The sequence below is a fragment of the Simochromis diagramma genome, unplaced genomic scaffold, assembly GCF_900408965.1.
Source record: "Simochromis diagramma unplaced genomic scaffold, fSimDia1.1 OVJJ01000618.1, whole genome shotgun sequence".
In the NCBI taxonomy this organism is placed as follows: Eukaryota; Metazoa; Chordata; class Actinopteri; order Cichliformes; family Cichlidae; genus Simochromis; species Simochromis diagramma.
The window spans coordinates 3,633,229-3,646,444 of NW_024387423.1; the positions used below are offsets into that span (position 1 = coordinate 3,633,229).

The window sequence follows — 13,216 nt, forward strand, 5'->3', positions numbered from 1 at the left end:
CCTTAGCCTTTTCCTGTTTCCTCTCCTTCTTGACAGCCATCCTTCCATCGAGACCATTTTGATGAGGATTTGATGAACAGTAGATGGATGAATTGAAGGCCAGATGCAGCCCTCAGATTTTTTTATTTTTTTTAATTTTTTTTAAGGACTTCGAGATACTGTTCATCTGCTGTAGATAGTTTTTTAGGCTTGCCAGTTCTTCTGTCCACCACGTCTCCAGTTCCCTCAATTTTTGTTTTTTAGGACACATTGCACACCATCCTGATTATATGTCAGTTTTTAGGTAATAGGTCTATGGGAATTATCTCTTTGGTGCAAAATTGGTGCATATTTTATGGCCACTGAACTGTGTCATCTTGTTTGTTTTTTGTAGATTCAACTAAAGAAATTAGAAAGGGGTAGCTCAAGACTTTTGCACAGTACTGTAAGCACCTAAACAGTGTAAAAGCACCTAGTATCTGCATCATCAGCTGATGATGTGCCCGTTCCCTTTCCCTCTTTCCACTGCGTAGCCACTCTGGTGGTATTTGTTCACTATGAGTGCACCATACAGATACTTGTAGAGCACCTCACATAGATGGATTGTGTGAAGGCTCTTAAGCACTTAACTTGTGTGTAAGAAAGAACGTGATTTGAGAAACACAGCAAGTGTATCTGTCAGACTGTGCAGCAAATACGGTATAATGATGCGGGCATTTAGTAAAAGAGTCCAGGAAACTGTTGCAGGATCAGTAGCAGCACTTCTCAGCTGTCTTAGTACACTTAAGCCAGTGAACTTAATGCTGACAGGGATTTGTTCTTTTTTTTTCCTTTTTTTTTTCTGGACTCAGTTCTTTAATACTTTTAAAATATTAATGCTCAGTTTGATACCACTTGACAGACTAATGTACATCATTTATATTAGAGTGTGCACCATATTGTAATATTTTTAAACGTTAAAGGCTCTGCAGAGCTGCTACAAATGTGGATCGAGAGTTGGCTTGTGTGTTCAAACGCTACGCTACAGACTGCATCCAACAACACTCTGACTGTAATGGAAAGATTTACAATCCAAAACACTGAGTCAGAATACACTTGGTTTTTCACAGCTGACATTTTGGCTCATAGTAAAAGAAAAAACTGAAAAATTGCTGTTAACATAAATCATAAGAGTAAGCTAGCTAGCGAGCAAGAGCAACGCAAAGAAAGTAACACTGAAACTAAAGCAGCTGTGCTTCCAACGTATGTTTACTCAAAATGTCTTTACATCATCACCTCAACCTGCTAATTAGTAAAGTACAGTATTTAACTAATTGATGTCATAGTTGCCCTAAATTAACAGCATTATTAATTACCAGAATGTTTTTTCTGTTTCTGTAATGATCAGTATGTGAAAGCTCATTAATCAAAATAATAATTTTAATGCTATAGTATAATTATTGTTGTCACCCATGAATTTTCAAATTGACTGCTTTACAAAACGGCAGATAGATTAAATAATAAAGCACATTATTATTATTTTTATTAAGATTTCAAATGAAAATCTTTACTGGCATCTGAATATTATGCTTGATTAATTTCTGACTTCTCAGAGAACTCCAGTATGCCAGCTCAAATTTGGCTATAACAACATGAATTCAGGAATTTTTTGTTTTAAAAGGTTTTTGACAGGTTTCTAAAATAACATAACATAATACTGTGTATAAAGTTTTCTGAAGCTTCTTAACTAAGCGTATTTGCACTAAAAACAGATTATGAAACAGTTCAAGATTATAGCTGAAGCAATATATTGAATAATTTCCATCTACAGCTTTTTTCCTCTACAACTACCTACAGATGCTAGGTGTAAGTTCAAAAGGGCAGCTTTTACTTGAGGGGTTTAGTCTGCGAGCGACTGGTCCAGCACAGCTAACAAAATGAGAATGAGTGTCAGAAACAAAGCCAGACACACACAGGCCGATTGACACAATAAAGGACACTTGACACATTGCTCTAACGCTGTCTGGCAGAGGAAGATGGAAACAGCTTGAATACACTGAGGGGGGGCAATTAAACACAGGTGCAGCTCATTAGGGTGGAGCGCACAATCACAAAGGTAGGAAATGCACCAGAGCAGGAGGTATCTGAAACAACAGACACGGGGAAGGTACAAAATCTAACAGGAAATTACAGATATAATCAACAGTTAAAAACATAATTTTGGAGCCCTGGTGAGACATCGCAATCACCAGCCTGCACTGTATCATACACTCAAGGAACCAACCTTGTTTACCAACCTAATTATTGAGTGTAATCGTGTTCAATTACTTTTCAGGAAGCAATTTTAGCTGCTCTCGATTGGAGAGGCGTCCCCTCTGCGCCACTGTGCATGACTGACCTCCCACATTAATATTTCATCAACATGCTACAGATCTGCCGTGAATTTTATGTTTTTAAAAATAACCCACGGTGCACTGGTGTGTAAACTCGCAAATTGTTAATGAGAATTCAGTTTCCATGCAAATAGAGAAAATATCTCTAATCAGTGCTTTAATTGCTGTGGAATTAAATCCAGCAGTGCTCTCAGGCTGAATGCATCCAAAGAAGGAGGGAATAGCGCTAAATATCAGTTCATCAGATGTTATCGATGCAACAGCAATTTCTGATATCAACAGTCATTTAACTGCAATATAGAAAGGAAGCTTTTACCAATTGAGCAGTAATTAGAGAAACTTAATAGCCATTCACAATGCGTGTGGTACTTTTGGGATTAGCAATAAATGGGGATTTACACCAGCCTGTATCATCCAGTGTGTACAATGCCAGCTAGGGAAAGCAGATGATCCTTTCCTGATACGGTAAAACTGTATCAGTATCACTCTCCTCCTATGGGCATACACACAGTACAGAAGTCTTTAAGAGGTGTATATAAGCCAAAGATAGCCTGGCTTGGAGAAAAAACAAACACAAGTCTGCCTAAAAGTGGACTGCTGCCAGTTAGATCAGATGAAACAACAGCAACTGTCTCCGAGGTACTTTATTTGTTCGTAATATCACAGAGAAATGGATCAAGCAAAGCTATAAATTTTTATTTTGTCAAAGTTTCCCAACTCAGGAGAAAACTAAGTTGATCCAAGTTTTCCCCAAGATCCAGGCTCATGAAACCCTGATGAAATTCTTGTGAGGGCCATCACTTTGGCTCGCACATTTATTATTTGGGATCTACCGGTGACTTATAAATTATCCAACACTGCGACGCTACAGTTCTCACCCGTCTGTGTCCTCGCAGGACTTTGCATAGAAAGTTTAAAATTAATACAAAGACTTTTTAATAGAGGTTACAAAAACAGAGCCTGTGCACTGTTGATGGATATTATGCTGCAGTTAGATTAGGCTCCCCACAGTTTCTCAGACTATAGCCCTTAAACCTGCAGCTGCTCTGATTCTGAAATGCAACAGCAGTGATACATTTTCATGAGCCTGACCTCTGTGAGAAAAGGCCGGAGACTGAATTTCTTATTTGAACCTCAGAGACAGAAAAGGAAAAATCAGGATTGCACTATAGCTGTAACTGATGATGTTTGTGTGTACATTAGACATTATATTAGTGCTGGATGGATACATCCTTACTATACTTGCATTAATGAAACATTTTGTGTGATTAAATGGTGAGTATTTAGTGCGACTGCTGGCGGACTTCTGCCCAGGACCTCAGCAGATTTGCTTCACAAAGATTTGAATTCTTGTTGCTCCTCATTCGCTTCTGCTCAGACTGAAAGGATTTCAAAGTAAAATGTATTCGACATTTTAAGGCATGACTACTGGGAGGATCTGAGGCCCTCTCCAGAGTCCCATTAGTGGGTTGACGAGTGTTTACTGTGTGACACCAGAGTAATTCTCGCTGAAGAGTTTTCAGATGTCTCATAGCAGCTCAGCTATTTCAGAGAAACTCCGGCATATCTTGTTGTGCAATAAGTGCAGATTTTGTTGTGCTGTCACAAACTGCTTATATTTATTTGAAAGGATGACAGTTTAACTTTGGTGACAGTAGGATGTAGCCCCACTGGGGAGTCTTCATTTGTGTCATACTCTCCATGTTTATGTCGCTTTGTTGTTATTAATGGATGGCTTCCCCTCACAAAGGTTAATCTGAGTCTGTTAAGACTGAAGGGGACTCAGTGTTTAACCACAAAGTACATCCAAACTGGAATGAAAGGATTAGCTTAACCTCAGGTTAAGCTGTTCTCCAGAACACTACGATGCCGTGTTCAGCGTCCAAACTGTGTATTAATAACAGGGAATTTGTTCAATTCGAATTACAACTATATTTTGACCTAAAACAAGTCCACCATCATGTCATTTAAAATCATGTTATTATATGCGGGCATTCAGAAAATTGGCCTACACAATTTCAGTGTGCTTCTGATGTAAAAACTGTGCTTTTGAAAAAGAATCACCGCATAGTACATAAATGTATCATGCATGAAGTGGTAGAGGTGCATTTAAAATCACAATAACAATCACCTAAAGGTTTTGTAAGGTAAAGATCCTGCAGCTATAAGCGAGCACTTGGTAACAGTGGGAAGAAAAAACTCCCTTTTCACAGGAAGAAACCACCAGCAGAACCAGGCTCAGGGAGGGGCGGGGCCATCTGTCAGGACCGGTTGGCGGTAAGGGGTGAGGATAGACAAAAGACGCAGTGTTGAAGTGAGTCAGGGATGAATAATAACTTATGATTAAATGCAGAGCGGTGTGTAAAAGTAAAAGAGAGTGAAAAATAATAAAACTGTGTTTTGTATAAAATGAAAGTAGATTTGATTTGGTGTGTGCAGTTACCACCAGCAGAAGCTGCAGATGCAACAGCGTTTGGGTTCCCGGAGAAGCCCACAGGAATTAAAAGAGTGCAGCCGACTTTAATAAATGTACTGTATTTCACTCATGCAGGGTCTGCCAGGTAATACTGGACCACAGGGGCAACGAGGACCCCCAGGACCAGTTGTAAGTCTGTTTTCTTATTAGTTCCACTGTGATTTTGTGTGAAAAATCCACTTGATCCCTCAGCTTTCAGCCATCTTTGTTCTCCATCTGCACCTTTTTCAGGGAGCACCAGGAGCACCAGGAGCTTCAGGACCAGGTGGGCCAACAGGGCCACAAGGGGATCAAGGAGTTCCTGTGAGTGAAAATGTTTTTTTTGTTTGTTTGTTTTTCGGTTTTGTTTTTTTGTTGTTGTTAAGATTAGTATGATACTGCATTTATCTGAGGACTTTGCAATGAAATATTATGACATGATGCGTTGTGTATGCTGAGAAAACACCGTATTGTCTGACCAGAACCATATTAACCAACCTTCACATAAACCTACCTACACAAAGTTTAGGAACTGTAAATACACATTTTGGTTTTTTCCCTCATATTCAGATGTAATTAGTCCTTGAGGAAGTCTTGTTCTCTTCCACTTTATATTTCCCTTTTCCTCCGCTTTTGAGCAGTAATCAAACTAACATCACAACCTCTGCCAAGGAGGTCATGTTTTTGGTAGTGTGTGCATATGGGTCATGTTAACATGTTAACAAGAATTCATCTTACATCCACCAAGGTGCTTAAGGTCAACTTAATGATTTACTGGTCGCAAATTGAGAAGCCTTAAAACTTTTATTTTAGCTTTAATATCCGAAGTACAGTAAGTCAGACTTGTTTAGCCCTTTAAAAGAATTTGTGCAGGAAACATAATTTTAGATGAGGATGCTGAGGAGATGGTGTGGGGATCCATGCTTTGTGTAATGCTAACAGGAACAGATGATACTGTGGAGTCCTGTGACAGCTAATCTAGTCTTGGGTCAGCTTTGCAGGCCAGCAGCAAGTTTGGCTCAGACAGTAGGGCTATAAATCACTTCCTCTCTCCTCAACATATACCCAAAAACAGTGAGAGATCACATCTGGCGATTCTACGAGATACAGAAGGAGGGGGGGGAGCAAACACTTTATGAATGTACAAACATGCATCTATTAAATGAATGGAAAAACATTTCCCTTCCTGGCGTTTTATTAAACTTTGAGTTTCAAACTTTATCTCAACCAGAAATTACTGATTCAGTGTCTGTTCTGCCCCCTGCAACCTTTCACCAGTGCTGCAGGAGAATATTTTTCTTCTTAAACAAGTTGTTTAAAATAGCAGACAGTTATTTCTGGAGGGAAATTTACCACTTTGCTTCAGAAGTGAGTCCTAGAGTACTCTACCTGTTTGTCTGAGGTAGAACCTGGTACATCTATCCCACTACTCTGACAAATTAGATAAGAGACAGTTTCTTGAGCACAGAGTGAGCATAGAGTTTAAAAATGCAGAGAAGAAGGTCATTCTGCACTTTCTACAAATTCTTGCCTCGAGCATCTAATGTGAAACCCAAACTGTTCTGTTAGGGAAGACATGGTGCATCTGGAAATGCTATGTGCCATCTGTAAATATAGGGATTTATGAAGCTTTTTAATAGAGACTTAGAACAAAACATATGCATGGAGGTCTTTGGAAGGGAGAAGACTGAGTGAGAATCTAAATATGCTTTACTCCTTGATTGACTTGCATATTTGCCAAATCTCATTCTGGTTGTCAGTAGATGTTGAAACACGTCGTAGCTCTCGCCAACGTTCTGAGTTTGTGGGACTGAGACCAGATACAGTTTCTGGATGTGGTTTCCAGCTAGTCAACCACCTGAGGGGTTGACTAGCTGGCGTTTGCCAGTTATGAAAAGGAAAAAAAGGAACAAACCTAGTGGCTGTTTTATGAGTCCACATTTGAAGTCTTCGTAAGTGGACTTTCCTTCTCAGATAAAATGGGAAATATTTTGAGTGAAAAAACACCAACTCTGCACTTTGGAAAGACTCTTTGTATACAAGACATGATGGAAAGACACTTTTGATTGAGTCATAAAAGAAATTTGATTTATACCAGAGCTGTTCTTCTGTCTTTCTTGTGCTCTTTGGCACCTGATGAGATAGTCGACATTTATGTGCCCAGGAAGATTCAGAACCTCCAAACAGGCACGCAGCGGAGGTCCAGGAAGAGACTTTTATTGTTCAGACCTGCACTCCAATTCAGCCACTGTGTCAAATGTTGGCAAAGCCTTTTTATCATCTGTCGTATAATATGCATATAATATCCCAGGCCAGCATGCACGCGTTTTCTCTATCTCTCTCAGCTCAGCCTCCCTCACACACACAAACGCAGCCTGTCAGTTGGTGGTCAAGGACACGTTTTCCCAAGATAAACAAAACTCTATTCAAAAGCTGCAGCAGCATCACACTTATATTTATTGTATCAGCTCACAGTTCACGCGGCCAGGAAATCTTTGTCTTTTATTTGCCTCTGATATGCAAGCTTGGCAGGTATTTCAGAGTATGCGCGTACCGTGTTCAGATATGCATCTCTGTGCTTTACAGTGTTGACATTGGAGGAAAGCAAGCCCATCCAAGACACAGATGATGCCCTCTGTTTGTGAGCACTCTAACTTTGGAGCTCATGAGTGTTATGGAAAGAAAACAAAGACTCTGGGCTCATTTTGTCATATTTTAGATGTATTTAGTTGTACTAGCTGTTATGTCAGAGATGAAAAGAGATGAAGAGATGGGGCTTGATAAGATGGGGACAGAAAAAGAGATGGCTGTGTGTGAGCATTCAGCCCTGTTGACTGTTTATTCTCCTCGTGTGCTTTTATGTTCCAGGGTCCTGCTGGTACCAAAGGCGATAAAGGAGAAAGAGTAAGTCTTTCCGCTGTTTTGCAGCTCTTTAGAGCAAATCTTGTTTTACTGGTTTTATTTTGCTGTGGAAATACAGTTATTTTTGCTGAAGTAAAACTTCTAACAATTACTCACTAATACCTCCCGCCCATGTTGTGGAGAAACCGCAGCGTACCGCAGCACGCAGTTACCATTTCCTGTTCGTCTTTTTGCACAAACGTTCACTCTATTCCTCTTGCTCTCCCTCAGCCTCGTTTAAGGCGCACCAAATCAAATCAGTGTTCATGGTCCAAATTTGCAGCAGTGCAGGGTCTGTATTTCTGCTGACACGGGAAAGAGGCCGTCACCGCCGAGGGCTTGAGAGACACGCAACTTGCCAGCTTGAATCGAACCTGTAATTCCTGTTTCTGCTTCATTTTAAGCAACTATTGGGGACATTTGTACCTTGCTGCAGTTAATTTCAGTACAATGTGACATGAAAGGCTGGGAGAAAACGTGCGAGAGGATTTTTTTTTCTTAGTGTATATTTGGGTGAGGTGGCCCAGTTGTGATGGTAGGAAAGCTCTAGTGAATTGTGTAACTCTTAAACAATACATTTTTAATGCAATGTTATTTTTAATGTGTATTCTTGCTCTTATATAAACAAACACCTGATGCTCATAGTCAGAGAGACAGAGGTTCAGATAATCTGACATTAGGGGGCAAATTTAGTAAGCAGGACAAATTAGCAAAGATGCACTCAGTCGAGTGCAAGGTAGCCAGTCCACTTCAATAATGATCCGCGTTTTATCGAAAGCAGCACACACTTCAGTAACAAAAACAAGCAGACCTGCTCATCGGCGGTGTATGTTTGCACAGCTGTTCTCTGGGTAAATCCAACAGCACAGGTGGAGCATCAGAATAACAGCTGACCAGCACGATATGTGAAAAAAGACAAAGAAATATTGTCAGATTTCCATCATTCGCAAGTACTGCGATTGATGCAGGTATTACTCTAAGATAAAGACATTAATCTACACATTTCAGATCTCTATGAGTCCTGTTGAATGCTGCATTTGGTACATAAAAGCTCTGATATTAGCTTAAAAACTACATGAAAGTTACGCTCTATATGTGTTTGTAATGAGATTTCCCTTCCTGAGTTCTGATCTGTTTCATTAAAATACTTGTTTTTTGAGGACTCGAAATATGGGACCATGCTCATAGCCCTGAGTCATCTACCAGTTGCAATTACACATGAATCCTGCTCGTCCATATAAATGAGACATGCTTCTATTCTCTGTGAAATTTGATGACATTTGTGGTAAATTACAAGCTACAAACCTTTTAAATACTTTCCTCTCTAAATTTTTGCTCGGCAAAACTGACACAGTGCCTCTTAAGTAACTACTGACAGCCACTTTTTAAACAAAATGACAATATGAAAAAAAAATATGATAAAGAAGACCCAAGATCTTTCTGAGCAGGTAAAGTCCCGTGTCAATCAACAATGGGACAACATTTCTCTCCCAAAAGACCAACAGCTGGTGTCTTCAGTTTCCAGATGTTTATAGGCTGTTGTTAAAAGAAGAGGGGATGCTACACGGTGCTAAACATGCTGTTGCTGCTATCAAATTGCTAATATTTTTCCTAAAATAGTGAATACTTTTTAACATTTGATATTTTTTCTATTTTTATTGGGAATAATATATGGGTTATGAGAGCCACAAATCATTTTACATGCAATACAACGTCCCAAACGTTTTGTTATTGGCTTTGTAATTTCATCTTTTTTGAGATGTAGTCTGGGTTGTTTTTCACACCTCCTGTGTAGTACTCCTCATGACAAGTTAACTGCTTAAAAAAAAAAAAGATAAATTCTTAAAATACAAACTATAGAAGCACACTCAACAAAGTTAGCCCAAATAATTAGTGTAATTAAATCTGGATTTATATTTAATCGTCCAGTTTTCACGTACTTGCTATGGTTCTGGCTTTCTGTTTTGTGTCAGTGTGGAGTAAAGGTGGAGTACACTCATTAAACACCCATAAAAAAACACCCGCCCACCACTTTATCAGCGTCTGGTCTGGCAGTTTATGTTCGTGTGGTTATGTAAAGTCAGATCCTACGAGCTCTGTGTTTGTTCTTCCAGGGTGATGTGCAGTCCCAGGCGGCTGTGCGAGCTATTGCACGTCAAGTGTGTGAACAGCTCATCCAGAGTGAGTAATCTCGATTTTTTACAGATTAACACGAGCATGCTTCATTACTTCTGATTTTTTTTTTTAAATAACAAAACATACATGAATGTCAAAAGTTAAATCTGGGTGTTTTCAAATCATTCAATCTCCGCCATCTATTTCAGGCCACTTGTCGCGTTACAACTCCTTCCTGAACCAGATCCCCATGCAGCCAGCGGTGTCAGTCCGAACAGTGCCTGGACCACCGGGAGAGCCGGGTAGGAGAGGCACCCCTGGTCCTCAGGGAGAGCAAGGTCCAGCCGGGAGGCCAGGCTTTCCCGGTACTAACGGCCAGAACGGGCAACCAGGCGAGAGGGGTGAGACATAAAGCTGTGCTCATGGTTAAAATCAGAGTTTGTTGACATTAGACAACTCGTGTCAACAGGCACACATCGGTCATTTTTTTTCCCTTATCACTGCTATGACTGAGGAGTCAACATCCCACATTTAACAGCGTCAAAAAGACAGAAACTTGAGTATTTATTAGGCATGTGTTTGTGTGTAATATTTAGCAAGACATTAAGAAAAATACAGTCACAAGCCTTTGAAGTAATTTAACGTCTTTAAGACAGATAATAGGAATATTAGCTGCGAGATACACATGAAATAAAAACTGCAGTGAGAAAAGTAGAGCCCCTAGTGTGAGTTGCACTCTGGGTAAAATAAGTACCAATTTTCTGACTATGAGTACCATCAGATGAACCTGTCTGGTTCTGCTGTGCTCATTATTTCAGCTGTACATTGTCAGTGTCCAGACAGAAACCCGTCATCTCTGTGAATTATACATTACAGCTGCTGAATTTTGAAAAGTTGCTTTAAACCCCTAAAAGCTCAACACATTGAGCTTCCATGTTTTTCCATGTCACTAATTATCAGTGAGAAAAAGAAAGGATTCGGGGAGGGGAAAAAAGCAAGAAATTCTCAAACCCGCCTGCTTGTTTGCTGTATTTTGTGGTCTGTGTAGGTTCCAGACAAACTCACAGTCAGCATCAGCGCTCCTGTGAGGTTCAGTCCAGGCCAGAAGACAGTAACTCTAATATCCATGAGGTCATTCCCCTGCCACGAGCCCTCAGAGGAGAAACAGCCTTTATGAGGCTCCATTCTCATCACGAAAACACGCAACCCACACTGAAGAACCACATGCTGAATGAGCCTGCGCACACACACACACCCACGCACTCACACGGAGAAGGCTTTGGAAAGCTCAGAGCACTTGAACTTGTGTCAGGAAGTGTCAAGGTTCAGGTCTTTGAGTCTCCCTAATGACATTTATGATCTGTAGCCACTGGTCTACTACAAACACACTGATTTACTGTTTTATAGAACTGAAACCAGAGTAAGCATCCATTCTAAGATGTATGGCTTTCATATGAACAGATGGTGAGAGCAGGGCTACCAGAATCAGGCTCAACATTAGAATATTTTTCAGTAAAATTGACAGACAGTGAGACAATGGAGTTGCAATCATCAAGTTACAGTCATAATGAAGCCACCGTAGTAGAAAACGCATTTTTATTTGAGGTAATGTCAAATGTTTTCCAGCCTCGTGGTGCTTACTTCCTTTTTATTGATGCGATTGATTAAGGCGGCCGTAAAAGCAGCACGGCAGAAAATCTGCACATTAGTTTTATGTGGTTCTTTAATATTAGAGTGTACAAAAAAATATTCCATTAGGTCATTCGAACAGCTGCGCAGAGCAGACGTTGGGTTTATCATACATTTTATTGGGCTGATCACAGAGGCATAATTCATTTAGCAAATTTTCTATGAAAATATTCATATAATACAACGTTGGAAGAGCAAGCATTGGACAATTACTCAGAAGCTTAACTACTGATAGAGACAGTAAATGTAAGACCTACTCATCCGAACAAACAAACATAAGTAAGAGGTTGTGCCATATTATACATTGTTTGGTAATAGTGTTCAAACTTAACACTTGTGAAGGTGCAATGAACTCATGTTACAGTCTGTAGACACCTTTAGGTTTGGGACATTTTGGAAGGACGACTACAACAAATGAATGCTTGAAACTACAGTTAGGCTAATAATTTGCATTTTTGTATTTTTGGCTCCACCGTGGTGGATTCTAAGCCAAACAACCAAGATGGGAATTATTATTTGGAATGTTTTTTTATACACTGTACCTCATTTTTAGACAATCTAAAGTAATTGGACAGCTGAGTGAGGAGCGGATTCATGGCCTGGAGAGGCCCGTTCCTTTGTTATTTCATGAAAAATTGAGCAGACATATATGACATTAATTCACTGTTGAATTTGTATTTGATATTGTAAGTAAGGCTCAAAGAGATTGAACCTGTCTGAACATCAATAATCTGGTTCATTTGCCAAAAGGCATGAAGACAATTAAAATGCAGATAAAGTGCATTAAAAACTCATAAAAATGTTTTTATTTGGCATTTTTAATCAGGAAAAAATAAAAATATGGATCTTAAATTTAACAGACAAATAAATAATAAGAATAAATTACATAGCTCAGATGCAGTTGAAGTCTTTCAGATGTTCAGCTTTGATTCAGCAGGCTGAACAAAAAGATTGCATAAAAATGAGATGAGCTAAATCACTTTTTAAACACAATCCCTTCGTTTCAGCGGCTCAGAAGTAATTGGACAAATTAAATAACTGTAAATAAAATGTTTGTTTCTAATACTTGGGTGAAAACCCTTTGCTGGCAATAACAGCCTGAAGTCTTGAACTCATGGACATCACCAGATGCCGGGTTTCCTCCTCGATGCTCTGCCAGGCCTTTACTACAGTGGCTTTCAGTTGCTGTTTGTTTGTGGGCCTTTCTGTCCGAAGTTTAGTCTTCAGCAAGTGAAATACAAACTCAACTGGCTTAAGACAGTATGTATCTGAACACCTGTGCCACATTATCAGTAAACACGGGTTTCCAAGTACCACTGGCAGCCGTGCACGTTCAAGCCATCACACTGCCTCTGCCATGTTGTACAGATGATGTGGTATGCTTTGGATCATGAGCTGTTCCACACCTTCAACATACTTTTTTCTTTCCATCGTTCTGGTGGAGGCTGATCTTGGTTTCATCTGTACAAGAATATTTTTCCACAACTCTGCCAGCTTTTTTTTTTTTTTAAGTCCAATCTACCCTTTTTTTTTGCTGAGATTTATGAGTGACTTACACCTTGCAGTGAACCCTCTGTATTTACTTTCATGCAGTCTTCTCTTTATGGTAGACTTGGATATCGATACTCCTACCTCCTGTAGAGTGTTGTTCGCTTGGTTGGCTGTTGTGAAGGGGTTTCTCTTAAACATGAAAAAGATTCTGCGA

General features: G+C 39.7%; 1 protein-coding gene across 1 annotated transcript in view; it reads left to right on the top strand.

Moving 5' to 3' along the window:
- The window catches only part of LOC120722258 (collagen alpha-1(XIV) chain-like), a 154,349-nt gene that overhangs the window by 133,050 nt on the left and 8,083 nt on the right, over positions 1–13,216 (top strand). Inside the window, exons 41-45 of the mRNA XM_040013171.1 lie at positions 4,903–4,956; positions 5,059–5,130; positions 7,675–7,710; positions 9,822–9,888; positions 10,032–10,223. Coding sequence (XP_039869105.1) covers positions 4,903–4,956; positions 5,059–5,130; positions 7,675–7,710; positions 9,822–9,888; positions 10,032–10,223 — 421 coding nt within the window. The remainder of the gene's footprint in view (positions 1–4,902; positions 4,957–5,058; positions 5,131–7,674; positions 7,711–9,821; positions 9,889–10,031; positions 10,224–13,216) is intronic.